General features: G+C 39.7%; 2 protein-coding genes across 2 annotated transcripts; both read left to right on the forward strand.

Annotated features, from left to right (window-relative positions):
- vamp8 (vesicle-associated membrane protein 8 (endobrevin)) lies at positions 1 to 6,623 on the forward strand. The gene is made up of 3 exons (XM_068566815.1): positions 1 to 201; positions 2,952 to 3,113; positions 4,537 to 6,623. Exons 1-3 carry the CDS (start codon positions 187 to 189, stop codon positions 4,720 to 4,722), a joined length of 363 nt encoding a protein of 120 aa, XP_068422916.1. The 5' UTR covers positions 1 to 186; the 3' UTR covers positions 4,723 to 6,623.
- Positions 6,624 to 7,237: 614 nt separating this feature from the next.
- Positions 7,238 to 10,644, forward strand: LOC137779041 (vesicle-associated membrane protein 8-like). Its single transcript, XM_068566492.1, has 3 exons — positions 7,238 to 7,380; positions 8,368 to 8,532; positions 9,213 to 10,644. Exons 1-3 carry the CDS (start codon positions 7,330 to 7,332, stop codon positions 9,396 to 9,398), a joined length of 402 nt encoding a protein of 133 aa, XP_068422593.1. The 5' UTR covers positions 7,238 to 7,329; the 3' UTR covers positions 9,399 to 10,644.
- The last annotated feature ends 3,704 nt before the right edge of the window (positions 10,645 to 14,348 follow it).

Raw genomic sequence — 14,348 nt, forward strand, 5'->3', positions numbered from 1 at the left:
AGCGGAGGAATTCAGTTCGAAGGAAAATAAATCAACAACCAGGAAGTTAAACACAGGAGGAAACGTACTCGCTGTGTCGGAGCATCTAACTCTCAAATATACTTGAAGGCTTTTAAGGTTTTCAAATAACAGCGTCAAGAAAGTTGATCCACCGGGTTGTGGTCAAACGGAATAGTTTCCAACAAGATGGACTTTGATCCGGTAAGAGATAATAGTTTGAGCTTGTGTGTGTTTTGTTTAGAAAGCCGTCACCGTGCATAACGCCAGACACGAGATGCAACAGGTGTATTTCCGGATAAAATAAATGAGGTTTTGTTGCATAAAGTCTTCACGTTGCTCGGGTGAATGAGCGCGTTAACTTTTCGCTGGTGAGAAAGGAAGTCTCTGGTTAAAAAAAAAAAAGTGAACAAAATGGCCTAATTACTGCACTCTGCAGAAAGAAACGGTCACGAGAGGAATTAACGATGGTGTTCATGGAGATAAACTAAGTGGGCGTCGGTGACACTTCACCGCTAATAAACGTCGTCAGTTTATTTCCGTCTTCCTAAAACGACCAAACGTTAGTTTTGCGCATACAAACTACTGTACACTCCTGTGCTCTCTATCTGTTTCATCTGGAGCTCACTGAGGTTAGCCATGGCCCCAGTTCAGCTAGCGGCGTTACATCGGCTCATGTTCAGTATTACCGCACAAACCTAGTTGTAAAAAGTTGTTGCATGAAGTCTTGCTTCGCTGATATTATTATAAAATTAATTCAAACATTGTTTCTACCTTTTTTTAAACCTCAAGGTAAACGCCTTAAAGTTAAACTTTATGTCAAGGTAGATTGAAACAGCTGGGTTTGTTTAATTTAGCTTAACGTGTTTTGATTAGCTTCACCTGTCAGGCCTCAAGGATGTCGGAAGACTCCCAGGAGCTACACGTAGTACATTAAGGTTGACTTCAAAGTGGTGGTGTTACTTTTTAAAATGTTTTATCCATGACAAAGGAGTTTCTTCCGCGTTGTGTCCCTGTTGTGCTATTGACAGCTCTGTGAGGCGTTTTTTTTTCTAACTTTAGACACTCGTCGGTTAGCAGGCCTGATGGAGGCTGTTAACATGAAGGTGTCTTTCTCCTCTCAGCAGGTGGAAACATTGAAACGTTGCATTTCCACCCTCTGAAAAGCCCACACATTTGGACTTGAGGGAAAGTGGTAAACCAACAGTGTTTTCCCGGAGCCTGCAGCATTTATTAGTGTCGGTTTTTAGGTCAGGGTGCTTTGATAAAAGGAAAATCTCTTCATACAGATTCCTGTTGTTCCACATTTGACTAGATTAGGAAGTGAGCAGTGAGGATTTAATGTGGCCTACCAAGGCGGATGAAATCAGGAAACGGGAAATATTCAGATTTATTCCGTTCACATTTTTGAGAGCCCTTTTCTTATGTATCTTCCGGATGCCTCAGAGAAGTATGTATCACAAGGTGCCTTATTGTCAGGCTTTTGTTTGAGTTGTCAAGTTTTATTAGACTGAAGACACTTTCTATGTACAACAGAGGAACTCATTTCTGTTTTTCTCCACGGGGTTTACAACTGTTTAAATATTTGAGTAGGACACTTAATGCAGCCGTCAATGCTTAAACAGGGAATGTTTCTTTCTGAGACTGTTGATACTTGATACCTGTCAGCCATTCAGAGGGCCTCCCTGAACTACGAACACTGGGAAAGGAAAAAGAGACTTCTCTGTGGTAGAAACATGTAGAAAAGAAAAACGGGACGCACAGCAAGGCATCTAAAAACAATGCTAAAATATGATAAAACGGGTACGGAGAAAGACAAATGTCTTAAATAAAACAAAATCAACAACACAAAGTGTGCATGATCAAAACCAGCCACATAGCACGTCACAAACCAACCGTCTGTAAAACTGGTGTTTTGAGACGTATCCAGAAGAAAGAGTCAAGGAGAATAAAGAGAACAATGAGAGATAAGAAATAATTAAATAAAAGACAATGCAATAGCTTCTTTTTTAATCTATAAAAGAATTGATGAAGGAACACTGAGTAGCAGGAAGAAAGGAACAGGGAGAAGATAACTGGAGAGGTTGACAGCAGATGACGCAGCTTCGTTTCCGAGAGACCGTTTGTTTACAGTCTGATGCTGGCTCGTGGGACATTGAACTTACAGCACAAAAAAACACACACCACTGCATGTAACATTTGTGTTTAAATCACACCCACGACTGTGTAAGATTAGAGCTTATCTTCATGGTGAGTGCTGTGACGGGCGTTTCCAGAAATGTAGGATCCCTGGTTGGGGTGCCGGCCGACTGTGCTGTCATGTGCAGCAGCCTGAGAGACTGAAAGGACTCTGAGCCGCCGTCATATGTCGTCATGCACATTGTTATCTGACAATAGAAGATGGAGGGACAATAATTTGTGTTCCTTTTTAAAGTCTGGAGCTTTATTGTCTTACGCTGGTGTCGGGAAGATGAACCCAGTCACTAAAAGATAGGAGGAAATCAATAATAGAATCTTCAAGTCCTTTGTGGTTAACAATATGTGTGGATAACAGATTTAAATGGCTTGTCACTTTGATTTCATTCATTTATATATTATGATTGTATGACCTAGAGGCAGTGTATACAAAGAAAACAAATAATTGATCCTATGACCGACCCTTGAGCCTCATGATGTCAAGGATGTCAAGGAGCAGACAAACTTTTCCAAAGATGTTATACGCGCAAACTGTATATAAGAACAAAGACGAAGTCGTCATCCATTGGTTTGTCGACCATCTTTGATCCTGGCAGTCACCATATTGGTTTTCTTGCAACCAACGAAAGGACGTAACCATTATCCAGCACTTATTTTGCAATTCAGTTGCAGTTTGGACATGTATCGCAGCTCACATGTGTAATACTTGTTCCTCAACTCCCTTTTCTTAAAAAAAAAAAAAATCTTTCTGATCCCAGGAGCGGGGAGGACAAGCGGAAGAACCGAAGGACAAGGTGCAGACCTTGAAGGATCAGGTGGATGGAGTGAAAGACATCATGACGCAGAATGTGGACCGGATTCTGGCCCGAGGAGAGAGACTGGATGACCTAATGGACAAGTCAGAGGACCTACAAGCAGGGGTGAGTCTTACCACATGAGTTTATCTTCACTTTTGGTCTGTGAGAAAGTGGGTCGATATGTGCACGACATAGGCACCGATGCATCTTCGGTGTGTTGTGAATTTATAAACAAAAAGGTTGGCACGCAATGACTTCAGGGATGATGATCAGGCCAACCAGTATAACAAGTCAGTTTATCAGATTCAAGACATTACATAACACAAACCTGACTGAGGGTGAGGGTTTCATGGCCTTCGTCTCGCTCTAACCTACACTTTGAGTTGAGTACTTTTTAGCAAGCATTTTTGATTAGGTTCATTAATTCAACAACCTTTTTGATCTGAGGTTCAAATGCCTCGCTGCACAGGCTGTATACACGCTCTTCAGGAAAGACATTTAGATTTTGCCATGGCAGGAAAAACACAGGTGGAACTGATAACATTAACAATGGCTCAGTTCCATCAATTTGTCCCAGGAAGCCGCACTAATCAGCCATTATCCATTCCCAGATTGTCAAGTAGCGCGACTGTCACGCCCCTAGCGTCTTATAACAATGCATCCTTTAGTGTCTATGATACAAAGCAGATATTTGACAGATAAAAATTGTTGCATTTCTTTGTTTTTATGTAAGTTAACAAACTGATCTGACTGCTACATAGTATACCTCAAAGTAACTATGTGAAATTGCTGCTATAAAAAAAGGCCTACTGCTCATTAAAGGAAATGAAGTGACCACTGCCTATACAACTACACAACCTGTAATTTGTGTAAAGTTCAGGAGATGTTGTTTCACATGGAAAGCACCTGTACAAAATGTACAACATCCTGCTGTCTCCCACAACTGATCTTTCTCACGGCAGTCATTTTGACATGTCACAGCCGTAAAAACACAGTTGTATCTAATAATAACATTAATTATGGCTTTATTTTGATTAGCTGTGCCAGAAAGCCATGCAAGTGAACCAACATGCACAAAACAGGAATGATCATTATCAATGACACATGTTGGAGGTGTCTCGAGTATGTGTTGTATAAAGGAGAAGTTGGTAGCAGAACCAACCATCTTCAGCCACACTAAAATAAGTGTGTGTGCATGTGCGTGTGTGTGGGTGTGTACACACAAGTGATACATATAGTTTTGGTTCCCTTCTACATACATTGGTGGCATTTTTATTTGCAGAAAAATACATCAATGTCAATGAAAATTGGCCTGGTTTATTGCAGGCTGGGGGCCTTTGTGGCCTGTCACACCCTTCTTTCTTTCAACAGTTTCTCTATCTACACTATCAGCTATCAAAATAAAGGCGACATTTTAAATAACTAATCTGAAAAAAGCCAACAGCCAGCCAGAGGCAACACTATCTGCTCATATCAGCTGATTTAGACCACTTAGTGAAACATTCACAATGTGTGGCTTTAATCGATCGTCTCCCTCCCTGCTCAGGCGCAGCACTTCAAGCAGACGTCTCAGAAAGTGGCTCGCAACTACTGGTGGAAGAACGTGAAGATGGTGGTGGTCATCGTGGTAGTCGTCCTCATCATCATCCTCATCATCATCCTGCTGGCAACTGGAGTCATCCCCGTGGGTGGCACTGTGCCTCCTATAGTCAATCCCACCACCAAGCCATAAACACACACACACAAGTCATGTAAATACAATCAACAAACACATTGTTATTGCACAGTATGCAAAATAATATATAGACTCGAGCAAACAACTGCTGTCTGGTGAAATCTTTTCTTTTTTCCGAGTTAGTTTCTACTGGTTACTTTCATGCATGTATTGAAATTCGAGGACTCAGGAACTTTAATGGCACATAGTTTTTGAAACCCGTTAAAAAACACAATTCCAGCGTAGCCACTCTTGAATTTGTGGAAAATGAAAAAAGGGTGTCTGAAAGGTCTTAGGGTTTTCACCTGACGGCAGCAAAAAGCTCAGTCCCTGTTCTCAAAGGACGCTACAGACCAGCTCCTCTTTGCTTCACCACCAACGGTTATTGCGTTGGTGGTGAACTGTCTAAAAGAAAGTCACTTTAATGTGTGTTACTTTAATGTGTGTCTGAAGGAAATGATGAATGTGGGTTTCTCAAGTCTCTTACGAGACATCATTGTGGTCTTGAATGTTATCACTTATGTGCACCTTCTACAAGGGGCCGTTTGTATCGTTTAAAAGATGAAAAATGCAGTTTCGAAAGGAAATCCGGCAACGTGTTTTTGTTGACGAATTTGAAATAATTTTAGGTCACACTATATTTGATAACACGCTGAATTATCTGTTGAATATGTAGGTTACCATTTGGGGGTTTGATTCCCTCAAAGGGCTTCCAATTTCTTTGTAGTCAGACAATATAGAAAAAGAAGTTATCCAGAGAAATTCTTTTAAAATGTAAACACTTGGTCCTATTTTAGGAAATATTGTTATTCGCTCCTTATTTGTGTGGAGGGCTCATGCTTGAGGGGGTGTTTGTCATAGCCCACAGTCAAAGTTTATAAATCAGTAGTTGTGTTGAGTTTGAAACGGGTGAGCTGGGTCACCGCTGGCTACGACTCGGAGTCCAGGAGTGCATCTTTATTTGTTCTTCTGAGATTTGTTTGGGCTATAAAACGTAACCGATGACGGGAAGTTTAAAAACGACAATGTTTGCAGTTACGAGTTTTCCTACTCAACAGAAATGTGTTGTCCTTTTCAGGAGAAGCTCACACAAAGTTACAGATTTGTACTCTGCAGTATTGTCAGTCTTTTTAACAGATCTCGTTTCCTACCTGTGCTTTAACTCTAGAAATATTGCAATTTTAAGTGCATGACTTTTTGTACTTTGATAAAGTTCTCTTCCCACACTTCTAGCTTTTAGGGGATCAGGTTCCTCCAGCCAACCAGCTGAGAGAGAGATCATTTACAGCTCCGCCTGCTGAGTTCATGTCAACCATTAGACCCCCACAGTCACAGCTTCTCACCAGAAAAACATCTCAGAATACCAGTCTCACCTGCTGTTACAGTACCAGTTTAGCTTCAGAGGTCAAAATGAAGTGTAAATAGTCAAGATAGACTCACTTTTCTGTATATTTGCATCAGCTTTTGACTGTTAACTGTTCTTTTAGAGGCTATTTATTTAATGCTTTACGTTCTATTTTTTTTTAAATTTAAAATGATTGATCATAAATTGGTACAGTTAAATTACTGTTAATCATTTTCTAGAGGTATAGAAATTAGGCTCTCTGTTTTAAACATTGCTCTGGGGTGCAGCTGCCCTTAACCTCTTTCATGCAGTCCTTAATGCTGCTTAATGCTGCTTAATGCTGCGTGTGTGAACACGAGCACATGGCTGTTCATGGCTGCAGCCGGTCTTCAACTCTTTCTCATCTTGAAATCAACACATTCCCAAACAGATGAAAAACCAGCATCCTGCTCTGCTGACCTGTGATGTATGTGAATGTTTTTGATTTACACAACTATAAGTGGCCTTATTTGGATGTTTTGTGACTTTTAATGTTTTAATGTTCTGATATGAATTAAATAGTATTTTCCCTCAACTGTTGTCCTCTCCTTTGCCGTATGTTGAAGTGCCACAAGGTGGCGATAGAGGGAATACCATGTTTGTTTTGTTGGTTTTAAACCAAAAATGGGGAAATGGCAGTTTTTACTTTTTGTTGTCTTAATCAAAGAAATAAATAACGAGAACTAAAATCCTTTAATAATTTTGTCCTTTTTTGGGAGGGGGAGGGGGCGGTTTAAAAAGGAAACCAACAACCTTGGTATGCTATTTTTTTTTTTTTACTTTTTCGTTGTAGGTTTCAAACAAACACATTTTAGGAATAGTCACATAAAAACTATACAATAGCCGTAAGATATTTCCAGCTGCATATACAGTAAGTGGTGAACAAACCGACCACCAGAGGACAGACCGACATTGCCTTCAAGAGAGGCCGTGTGTGACCACAAAGGTTTCATGGACGTGAAATAAGAAGAGCTGGTGAGCTGAAGTTAATTTTCTCTTGAAAGTTCTTTAAGTGGTATCATTACTTCCTTAATATGATGTCATTTGTTCCTCTTGGAACAGGTCAGGGAGGAGTCGGTCCTCAGTGTAAACCAATGGGTCATCAGCTTTGGGGAGGAAGGCAGTTCGATTTGACAGGACGGGCAGAAAGATACTGTTAAAAAATGTTTAATGATTTCGTTGGTTAAGATAAATAAGACGATGCCACGAGTAAACCAGTTTTTCTGGACGCTCAAGCAACCATGACATGTGACCGTCTTAGCACAAACACAGCAAGAGACGAGGCAGACATGGTAAGTGAATAGTCAGTTATTTGTTATTGGCAACAGATGAAAGTTTGTTTTGGCAGAATGAATGTAAAAAATGTGCTCTGACCCTTCTTAATCTGTGGACAAAGTACCACGTGGTAGTAGTGGGAAGATGGGACAGGTTAGCTGCTGTGAAGTCTTTTTTTTTATTTTCTTGACCAATTAATTATGATTAAAAAAGATTCAAAGATTGTCAGTAAGTGTACTTCATTAGAATTGTTCTGTTGGTTTTTGGATCTTGTCAATGTATGAGATTTCTTGTCTCAAGACTCAGAGGGCAAAGGAGACGAGCGCCCTGGATACTAACTGCTTACAGGTCAAACTACTCTCGAAATGTCCTTCACCAATCATTAGTTTCCACGGTCCTAGTTCTTCATTTTTTCGGTACGTCTCAGAAACAGAATGAAACATGCTCAGCTTCATGACAGGAGGCCCGGCAGAAGGAATTGGGGACTTGCATCACTGATGAGATGTGGAAGGCTTGTATTGAGAATATTCACAACATCAATTTACACAATTCTTACAATTTTACACAATATTCCCGGAAATGTCAGCCCTCTGTGTGAAAGATTTACAAGATGAAGGAACATTGTCCATCAATTCTTGCCATAAATTACCATAATTTGAGGGTTCATTGTTTGACTTTTCTGGTTTTCAAGTCCTTTTCGTGTGTTGTATGGGTCTGTAGCACAAACACAATGACAAGTAGTTTGACATGTGGGAAGCCCAGGCTTTTGCTCCCTCAAGTTTGTTAGCCAGAAAGCTACTGCTGCGTAAAAAAATAAAGAAAACAGGAAAAAAAAGGTCCCTACATTTGAAATAAGGGGAGCTAGAAACATTATTTGGCAATATTTAATTAATAAAATACACACACACACACACACACACACACACACACACACACATAGACACGTTAAACTTGTAATACCACTGACTAACTAACCAGTTAACTTCTTTTCTACTCGACCCCAGGAGCAGGGAGGAGTTGCAGAAGCAGCGCCACAGGACAAGACGCAGGTTTTGAGGGACCAGGCAGACAAAGTCATAGAGAAGATGAAGGAAAACGTGAACGGAATCATAGAACGAGAAAAAAAGGCAGAGGACCTTCTCAGAAAGTCAGAGGACATGGAAAATGGGGTCAGTCTTATCGCGGTTGATTACCCTTTTATTATGATATGTGGAGAGTGGCGTTGGGAGGTTAAACAAAGTGTTCGGTGTTCATAATCAGCAGGTAAACCAGTCCGACCAGTCATTAGAGGCCATCCCATGTTACAGCACCAGTCGCCTTTTTAAGCATATTTTAGAAAGGCATTGTTCCAGCTGCACCTCGTTAAGTGATGAAACTCGTTAACCCAACAACGTTTTGTCTGAGGACCAAATGCCTCCACACACAGGTTGTATTGTTCATGAATGAACATGCTTTCTGTGAAATGCACAACCTGTCATTCTAGTTTTTGAATTCCAGGAAATGCATCAGGAAATGCTGGTCTCTATGACTAAGCACCTGTTAGCATCACACAACCTCCTGCAGTCTTGGGCACACATTTAGTTTAGTCATAGCAGGAAAAGCACAGCTCTATTTCATAATGTTAATGATGGCACTGTTCCATTTAGCTTCGTAGGCAAGCCGGTCGAGGTACAAATGGTATTAGGAGACATGATGGGCCGGGCTAGCTGGTCAGTCAGTAGATATCTCTGCAACAAGACAACTTTGACATATTGATGAGTTTGGGGTCTGTTTTCTTTGTGGAAAGGGAATCAGTGTGTCAGAAATTCACAATGTGTGGCTTCAATGCCTCTTCTCTCTCCCTGCTCAGGCTCAGCAGTTGATGCAAACGTCCCGGAAAGTGGCTCGCACCTACTGGTGGAAGAACGCAAAGCTGGTCGTGGTCATCGTGGTAGTCGTCCTCGTCATCATCCTCATTATCATCCTGCTGGCCACCAGGGTCATCCCTATTGGGGCCTCTGCGCCTCCTGCAGTCACTCCTACCACCAAGCCATGAACACACATAGTGTACATATAGACACAATTACATCGTACACCAACGTTCCTATTCCAAAGTATACTAAATAAATCAATGCATGCATCTCAGTGACTCTAAAATATTTGTAATTTTTAAAAAAAACAGTTGCATAGACTTTTGCACAGTTCAGCATTGGCCTCACTTTAAGTTGGTCAGAGAACAAACATGTTCCAAAAAAAACCTTCCAACTATTCATTTTCCAAATCTTAGTCCTTCAAATGCCAGAATAAAAGAATGACAAAGATTGAAGTATAAAGCACATTTTGTCTTATAGGCAATACATTTAAGATTCTGCAGAGATGTCTGTAAAGTGTTTGAGGGAGTCTGAAATCTATACAGGACTTGAATGTGAGAAGATACAAATACACACAAAACTCTTTGAATACTGAATACTCTGTTGGAGTGATGTTTTAAGTAGAATACAAATAATAAAAAAAAACATGCGTGGGACCATATGTTATGAAAAGATCAGATATAAACAGATATGTGTTAAAAGATATTCTGTGTATAACCCAATAATCCCCACAAAATCTGATAATCTAGAAAAAGTTAATCAGCTGCCATCCATTTAAATTCTGTTATATATTTGTCAAATCGTTCCGACAGAGGATTTTATAACCTTTGTGTCCAGTGTATCTTCAGCAGAGATATTGCAGGCTTTGCCTCGTAGTTCCTGCTGCTGAGAAGCTGCTGTGAGGCCACAAGAGGTCAGCGAGAGAAAAACAAGCACCGCTTGGGAGACGCCAGAGCTCCACATTTATGATTCTAATACTTTGAGTCAATAAACATCAGGGTCAGATGTTTAAGGCTCAGGTCTGCTTGCAGACTCCTGATTACGAAGTGCAAACAGTCAACATTCTGACCTTTAGGTATATTTGCGACATAATTCAACCAATGTGTTGATAAACGTATCTGTTCGTTGAGAGGCTATTTATTTATTGCTTTATTTGAGTAGTTTCCTTTTTTTGGACCAAATATGAAGTATGTTCTGTTTGAACAGATAGCTATGTTTTACATGGCTCTGGGAGCATTGTAGTCTTATTAAGTTTGTTTTTCACACCCTCATACTGAGCTACTCCATGCTGTGTGAGGCCAAGATCATGTTCAGCCTCGAGCTGCAGCAGCTCTCCCACTAAGTTTAAGATGTTTATTTTTCTCCCACATTTTGTTTGATGAGCAGAATTCGCAATGATTTTTTTTTTTACTGATTTATGTATTTTAATGGTTCCAGTGCTTTGATATGTAATAAATAATAGTGTTTCACTTCTTTGCTGTTTGTTGAATTGCCACAAGATGGACACAGAGTTTGAGCCTAGAGAAAGTAGACGTGAGGGGAATCCCCCGCAGCCTCTGTGCTCATTCAGAGCAGCCTTCGCTGAAACCATGAAGAGTTAAATGACACACTGTCTCACACTTTTGGATTTGGTTTAATGTATTCACAGGCTTTAGCAATACAAATACCACAGAGAAATTGCACACACAAAACAAATACTGCAATCATTTAACTGAAAAGGACATTTAACTTTGCAAACATTATAACAAATGTGGTTTGTATTATTTTGAGTACTGTGAAGAATGCAGTAGAACAAAAAAGGAAAAAAAAGGTTTACTCCAAACCAGCTGGTGAGGCTTCTGTCCAGAATGTCTTCAATGTGCACACATCTGTTTTCAAATATGGATGTAATACACTTTAACGTCTATTAACTGACAAGTCAGTTATTTATTTATTTAAAAAAACATTTAAAGAACACGAAATATGGCCCTTAAACCAAAATGCATTCAAACCGTAGATAGACAACGAACAAATAGAGATCCAGAGTGTTGAACATGTCGTAACAGGCCCACCTCGCCTGTTGACTCAACAACACCAATCCTCTGTGTCCCATCAGAGTGAATGTGCTGTTTTGTCCACAAGTGGTGACTCAAATATTAAGGTTTTATGTCCATGACAAAAGGTTTTGAAACAACAGCCTCTTATACAAACAGCTGATCCTCAGGAAGCCCATTTGCTGCTGATGGGAAACCAGCTTGTATTCAGACTGTTGTAGTCATGCGGATGTGAGCCTGCCATCCATTGACGAGTACTAGACAATGATATGCAGGCAGTGTGATCGGCATACTGAATATGGCCTTTGTTTCTGTGCAGCTTTTCCCTGAAGAAGTCTTTTGTTGGTCGGGTCTCTGACCCCAGCAGCTCGGACCTGACTAAGTCGCTCGTGCTGCCTCTGATAGAAAAATGGTAAAAAGTACATCCCATATATATTATGGTTTTTATATGTTCACTTTGATGATGGTCGTAAAAAAAAAAAAATCTGAGGTGTATTAGAGGCTGATGCAGGTTGACTGTGTCAATGCTTTCGGATTTGAGTTAAAATTCCTCATTAACATAACACCTTATGCTATTACTGTACTATATTATCACACTACGCTATGCTACGAATTACATATAAATTACACACATACACGATACTTTTGTGTGGTAAAAACTATATTATACCATATTGTTACGGTATGCTATTAAAGTATAAACACGACAATAATACAATACTGTACAACACTACACTATTATTTCATAGAATACCATAAAACACTACAGGCCAACTCTAACATTATATAACATATCCGATTATTACATGCTGTGCTTAACTATTCAACTGATACAACTACAGTAGTAGTAGTATTACTACTCACAATGGTGGTATAAGTAGTTGGAGTACCATAAAGTAGTGTTAATGTATTGATGACATTAATTTACATATATGAAGACAGTGTTGCTTCATCTGATGACACATCACAGAAAGATTTGTCCACTGATTTTGAAACTGTTTGTGTAATCACAGCTTTGGTTCGGCTGTTACAGTAAATAAACACAGTTTCAGAAACAGCTGTTTTCTGCTTCCCCTCTTAAAATAGCACATTATCAGTAATATATCTCTTTTTTAGATTATCTGTATTTATTCATAGTTCATTAGGTCTGTGTTGACAAAATGGCATTTCTCTAAATGCTTTATTCACGTGCACCTGCCTTCTCTTACTATTAAAGAGGCTTATAGTATTAACCATAATAAAAACAACTTAATGTCTTAACGGAGATGACTGATCATTGCAAACGCTTTAGACGTACACTGCTAGCCAATAATACAAATATTTGATACATTTATAATACATATATTCTAAGTGTTTGTTTTAATTGAAATTAAAACCAAATATCTTAATGGAAATCCTTTTACACCTTAAGATCACATACTGGTAGATATACTCAGCTCCCACAAAATATCTGTAAAATAGTAAGTGGGTACAAAGATTTAAGTGAATAAGAATAATATTTCTGGGTGAGATTTACTTTAGTTTATGAACATAAATTCAGACCTTTGAGAGAATTATTAAAGCCAATTATTTATCTTTATGGCTTCAGGTATCCAATGTTTTCAACTAAATAAAGCTTACAGCTTTCCGCAAATTACCCTACTTCCTGTTTCTGATATCTCTTACTTTCGAAACCACTGTTCAATTTTACCTTCAGATCCTCTATTCGTATCCTCTTTTTGAATCCTTTGATGCAAGACACTAGACATGTAGCACAGCATGCGCCCACAAGTGTTATGAATCAACAATGTGGATGCTTCTTACGATCTAAGTATGTCTTGATCTCTGAATTATACTTGGACCTCTTCCATACAGAGGCATAATGGGATCTGCCTTATGGGGGTTTGTTTTGCATATAACGGCCACTGAATGAATCAAAGACTGTTGGAGAGAATTTAAATTGACCGTGCAAGTGATGCAGTGAAACCACAATAGAGTTGTGTTGTCTTCTGTTCAGCTCCTCGTCATAAATGCAGTACACACACACACACACACACACACACACACACACACACACACACACACACACACACACACACACACACACACACTCACACACACAGACCCTCTGAAGTGTTCAGTGCCGGGTAGTTTCACTGATGACCAACCGTCCTGCTTCAAGAAATCCACGTAGACGTTTGGCCTCTTTATGTTTTGATGTGATCCAACACCTCGACTGTACCATGTTTCAACCCACGAAGGAATCTTATTACACCATGGTTTGGTTTTCGATTAACAAAGAACTCCAGTTTCAGGATATCATACAAATAATAAAACTACAGGTCAAAAAAATATGACATAATTCTATAGAAAATAAAGTGTGCAATAGGGGTGCAAAAGGTGAATATGAGTATACATTATGGTGCCTCTGACATACTATAAGTCCCTGTGGGGATATTATATGAGCATTACACATATTTCTCACAAGGGTGGACCAGCAGTCACCTTCTTAAAATCCTGCACAGCCTTTAAGAGGGCAACACCCCTCAGGGACCAAACAGCACACAATGTTCTGCAGTAGAAATGGAGACTAATGTTCATGACATGACAAAGATGTAAAGAGAGGACGAGTCGGAAGCTGCCAGACCATCACTGAAACAGACAACCACCAGGGTGAAGGCACATCAGTATGTTTAAGATGCCTCTGCTGCGCAGTTCTTACTCGTTTTCCTGCTGGCTGAGGGAGATAAGGGAATGCCACTGAAGAGTCTGAAAGCTGCTGCATTCATGTGCCCCATGTCATTGTATTACCAACTCAGTGCAGACGCATGAGCAGCGTTATATGACGTGTATATAAAACAAATTTAAACTATAACCTTTATCTGAAATGTAACTAGTCACTACAGCTGTTAAATAACGTTATGAAGTAAAACAATAATACAATATTTCCACCGTAATGTCATGGAGTAAAAGTATCAAGTGATGTTGGAGGAGCGTTAGTTACGTATACCTCAAATTGCCAAATCCTGAAAAATCCCGACTAACGAGTCAGTTTGACGATCACGTGACCACTGTTTGCAAATAGTACACTTTCCGGGAAAGCCTTGAACGCATCACGATCAG

Source organism: Clinocottus analis, unplaced genomic scaffold (assembly GCF_023055335.1).
Source record: "Clinocottus analis isolate CAN_PGR_092001 unplaced genomic scaffold, fCliAna1.0.p SCAF_7, whole genome shotgun sequence".
In the NCBI taxonomy this organism is placed as follows: Eukaryota; Metazoa; Chordata; class Actinopteri; order Perciformes; family Cottidae; genus Clinocottus; species Clinocottus analis.

Bases quoted from the DNA above. Each gene is read 5' to 3' on its own strand.
- vamp8 (XM_068566815.1), top strand. The intron at 3,114-4,536 runs GTGAGTCTTACC...CTCCCTGCTCAG, and splicing joins CAGAGGACCTACAAGCAGGG to GCGCAGCACTTCAAGCAGAC.
- LOC137779041 (XM_068566492.1), top strand. From the start codon at position 7,330: ATGACATGTGACCGTCTTAGCACAAACACAGCAAGAGACGAGGCAGAC. The intron at 7,381-8,367 runs GTAAGTGAATAG...ACTCGACCCCAG, and splicing joins CAAGAGACGAGGCAGACATG to GAGCAGGGAGGAGTTGCAGA. The intron at 8,533-9,212 runs GTCAGTCTTATC...CTCCCTGCTCAG, and splicing joins CAGAGGACATGGAAAATGGG to GCTCAGCAGTTGATGCAAAC.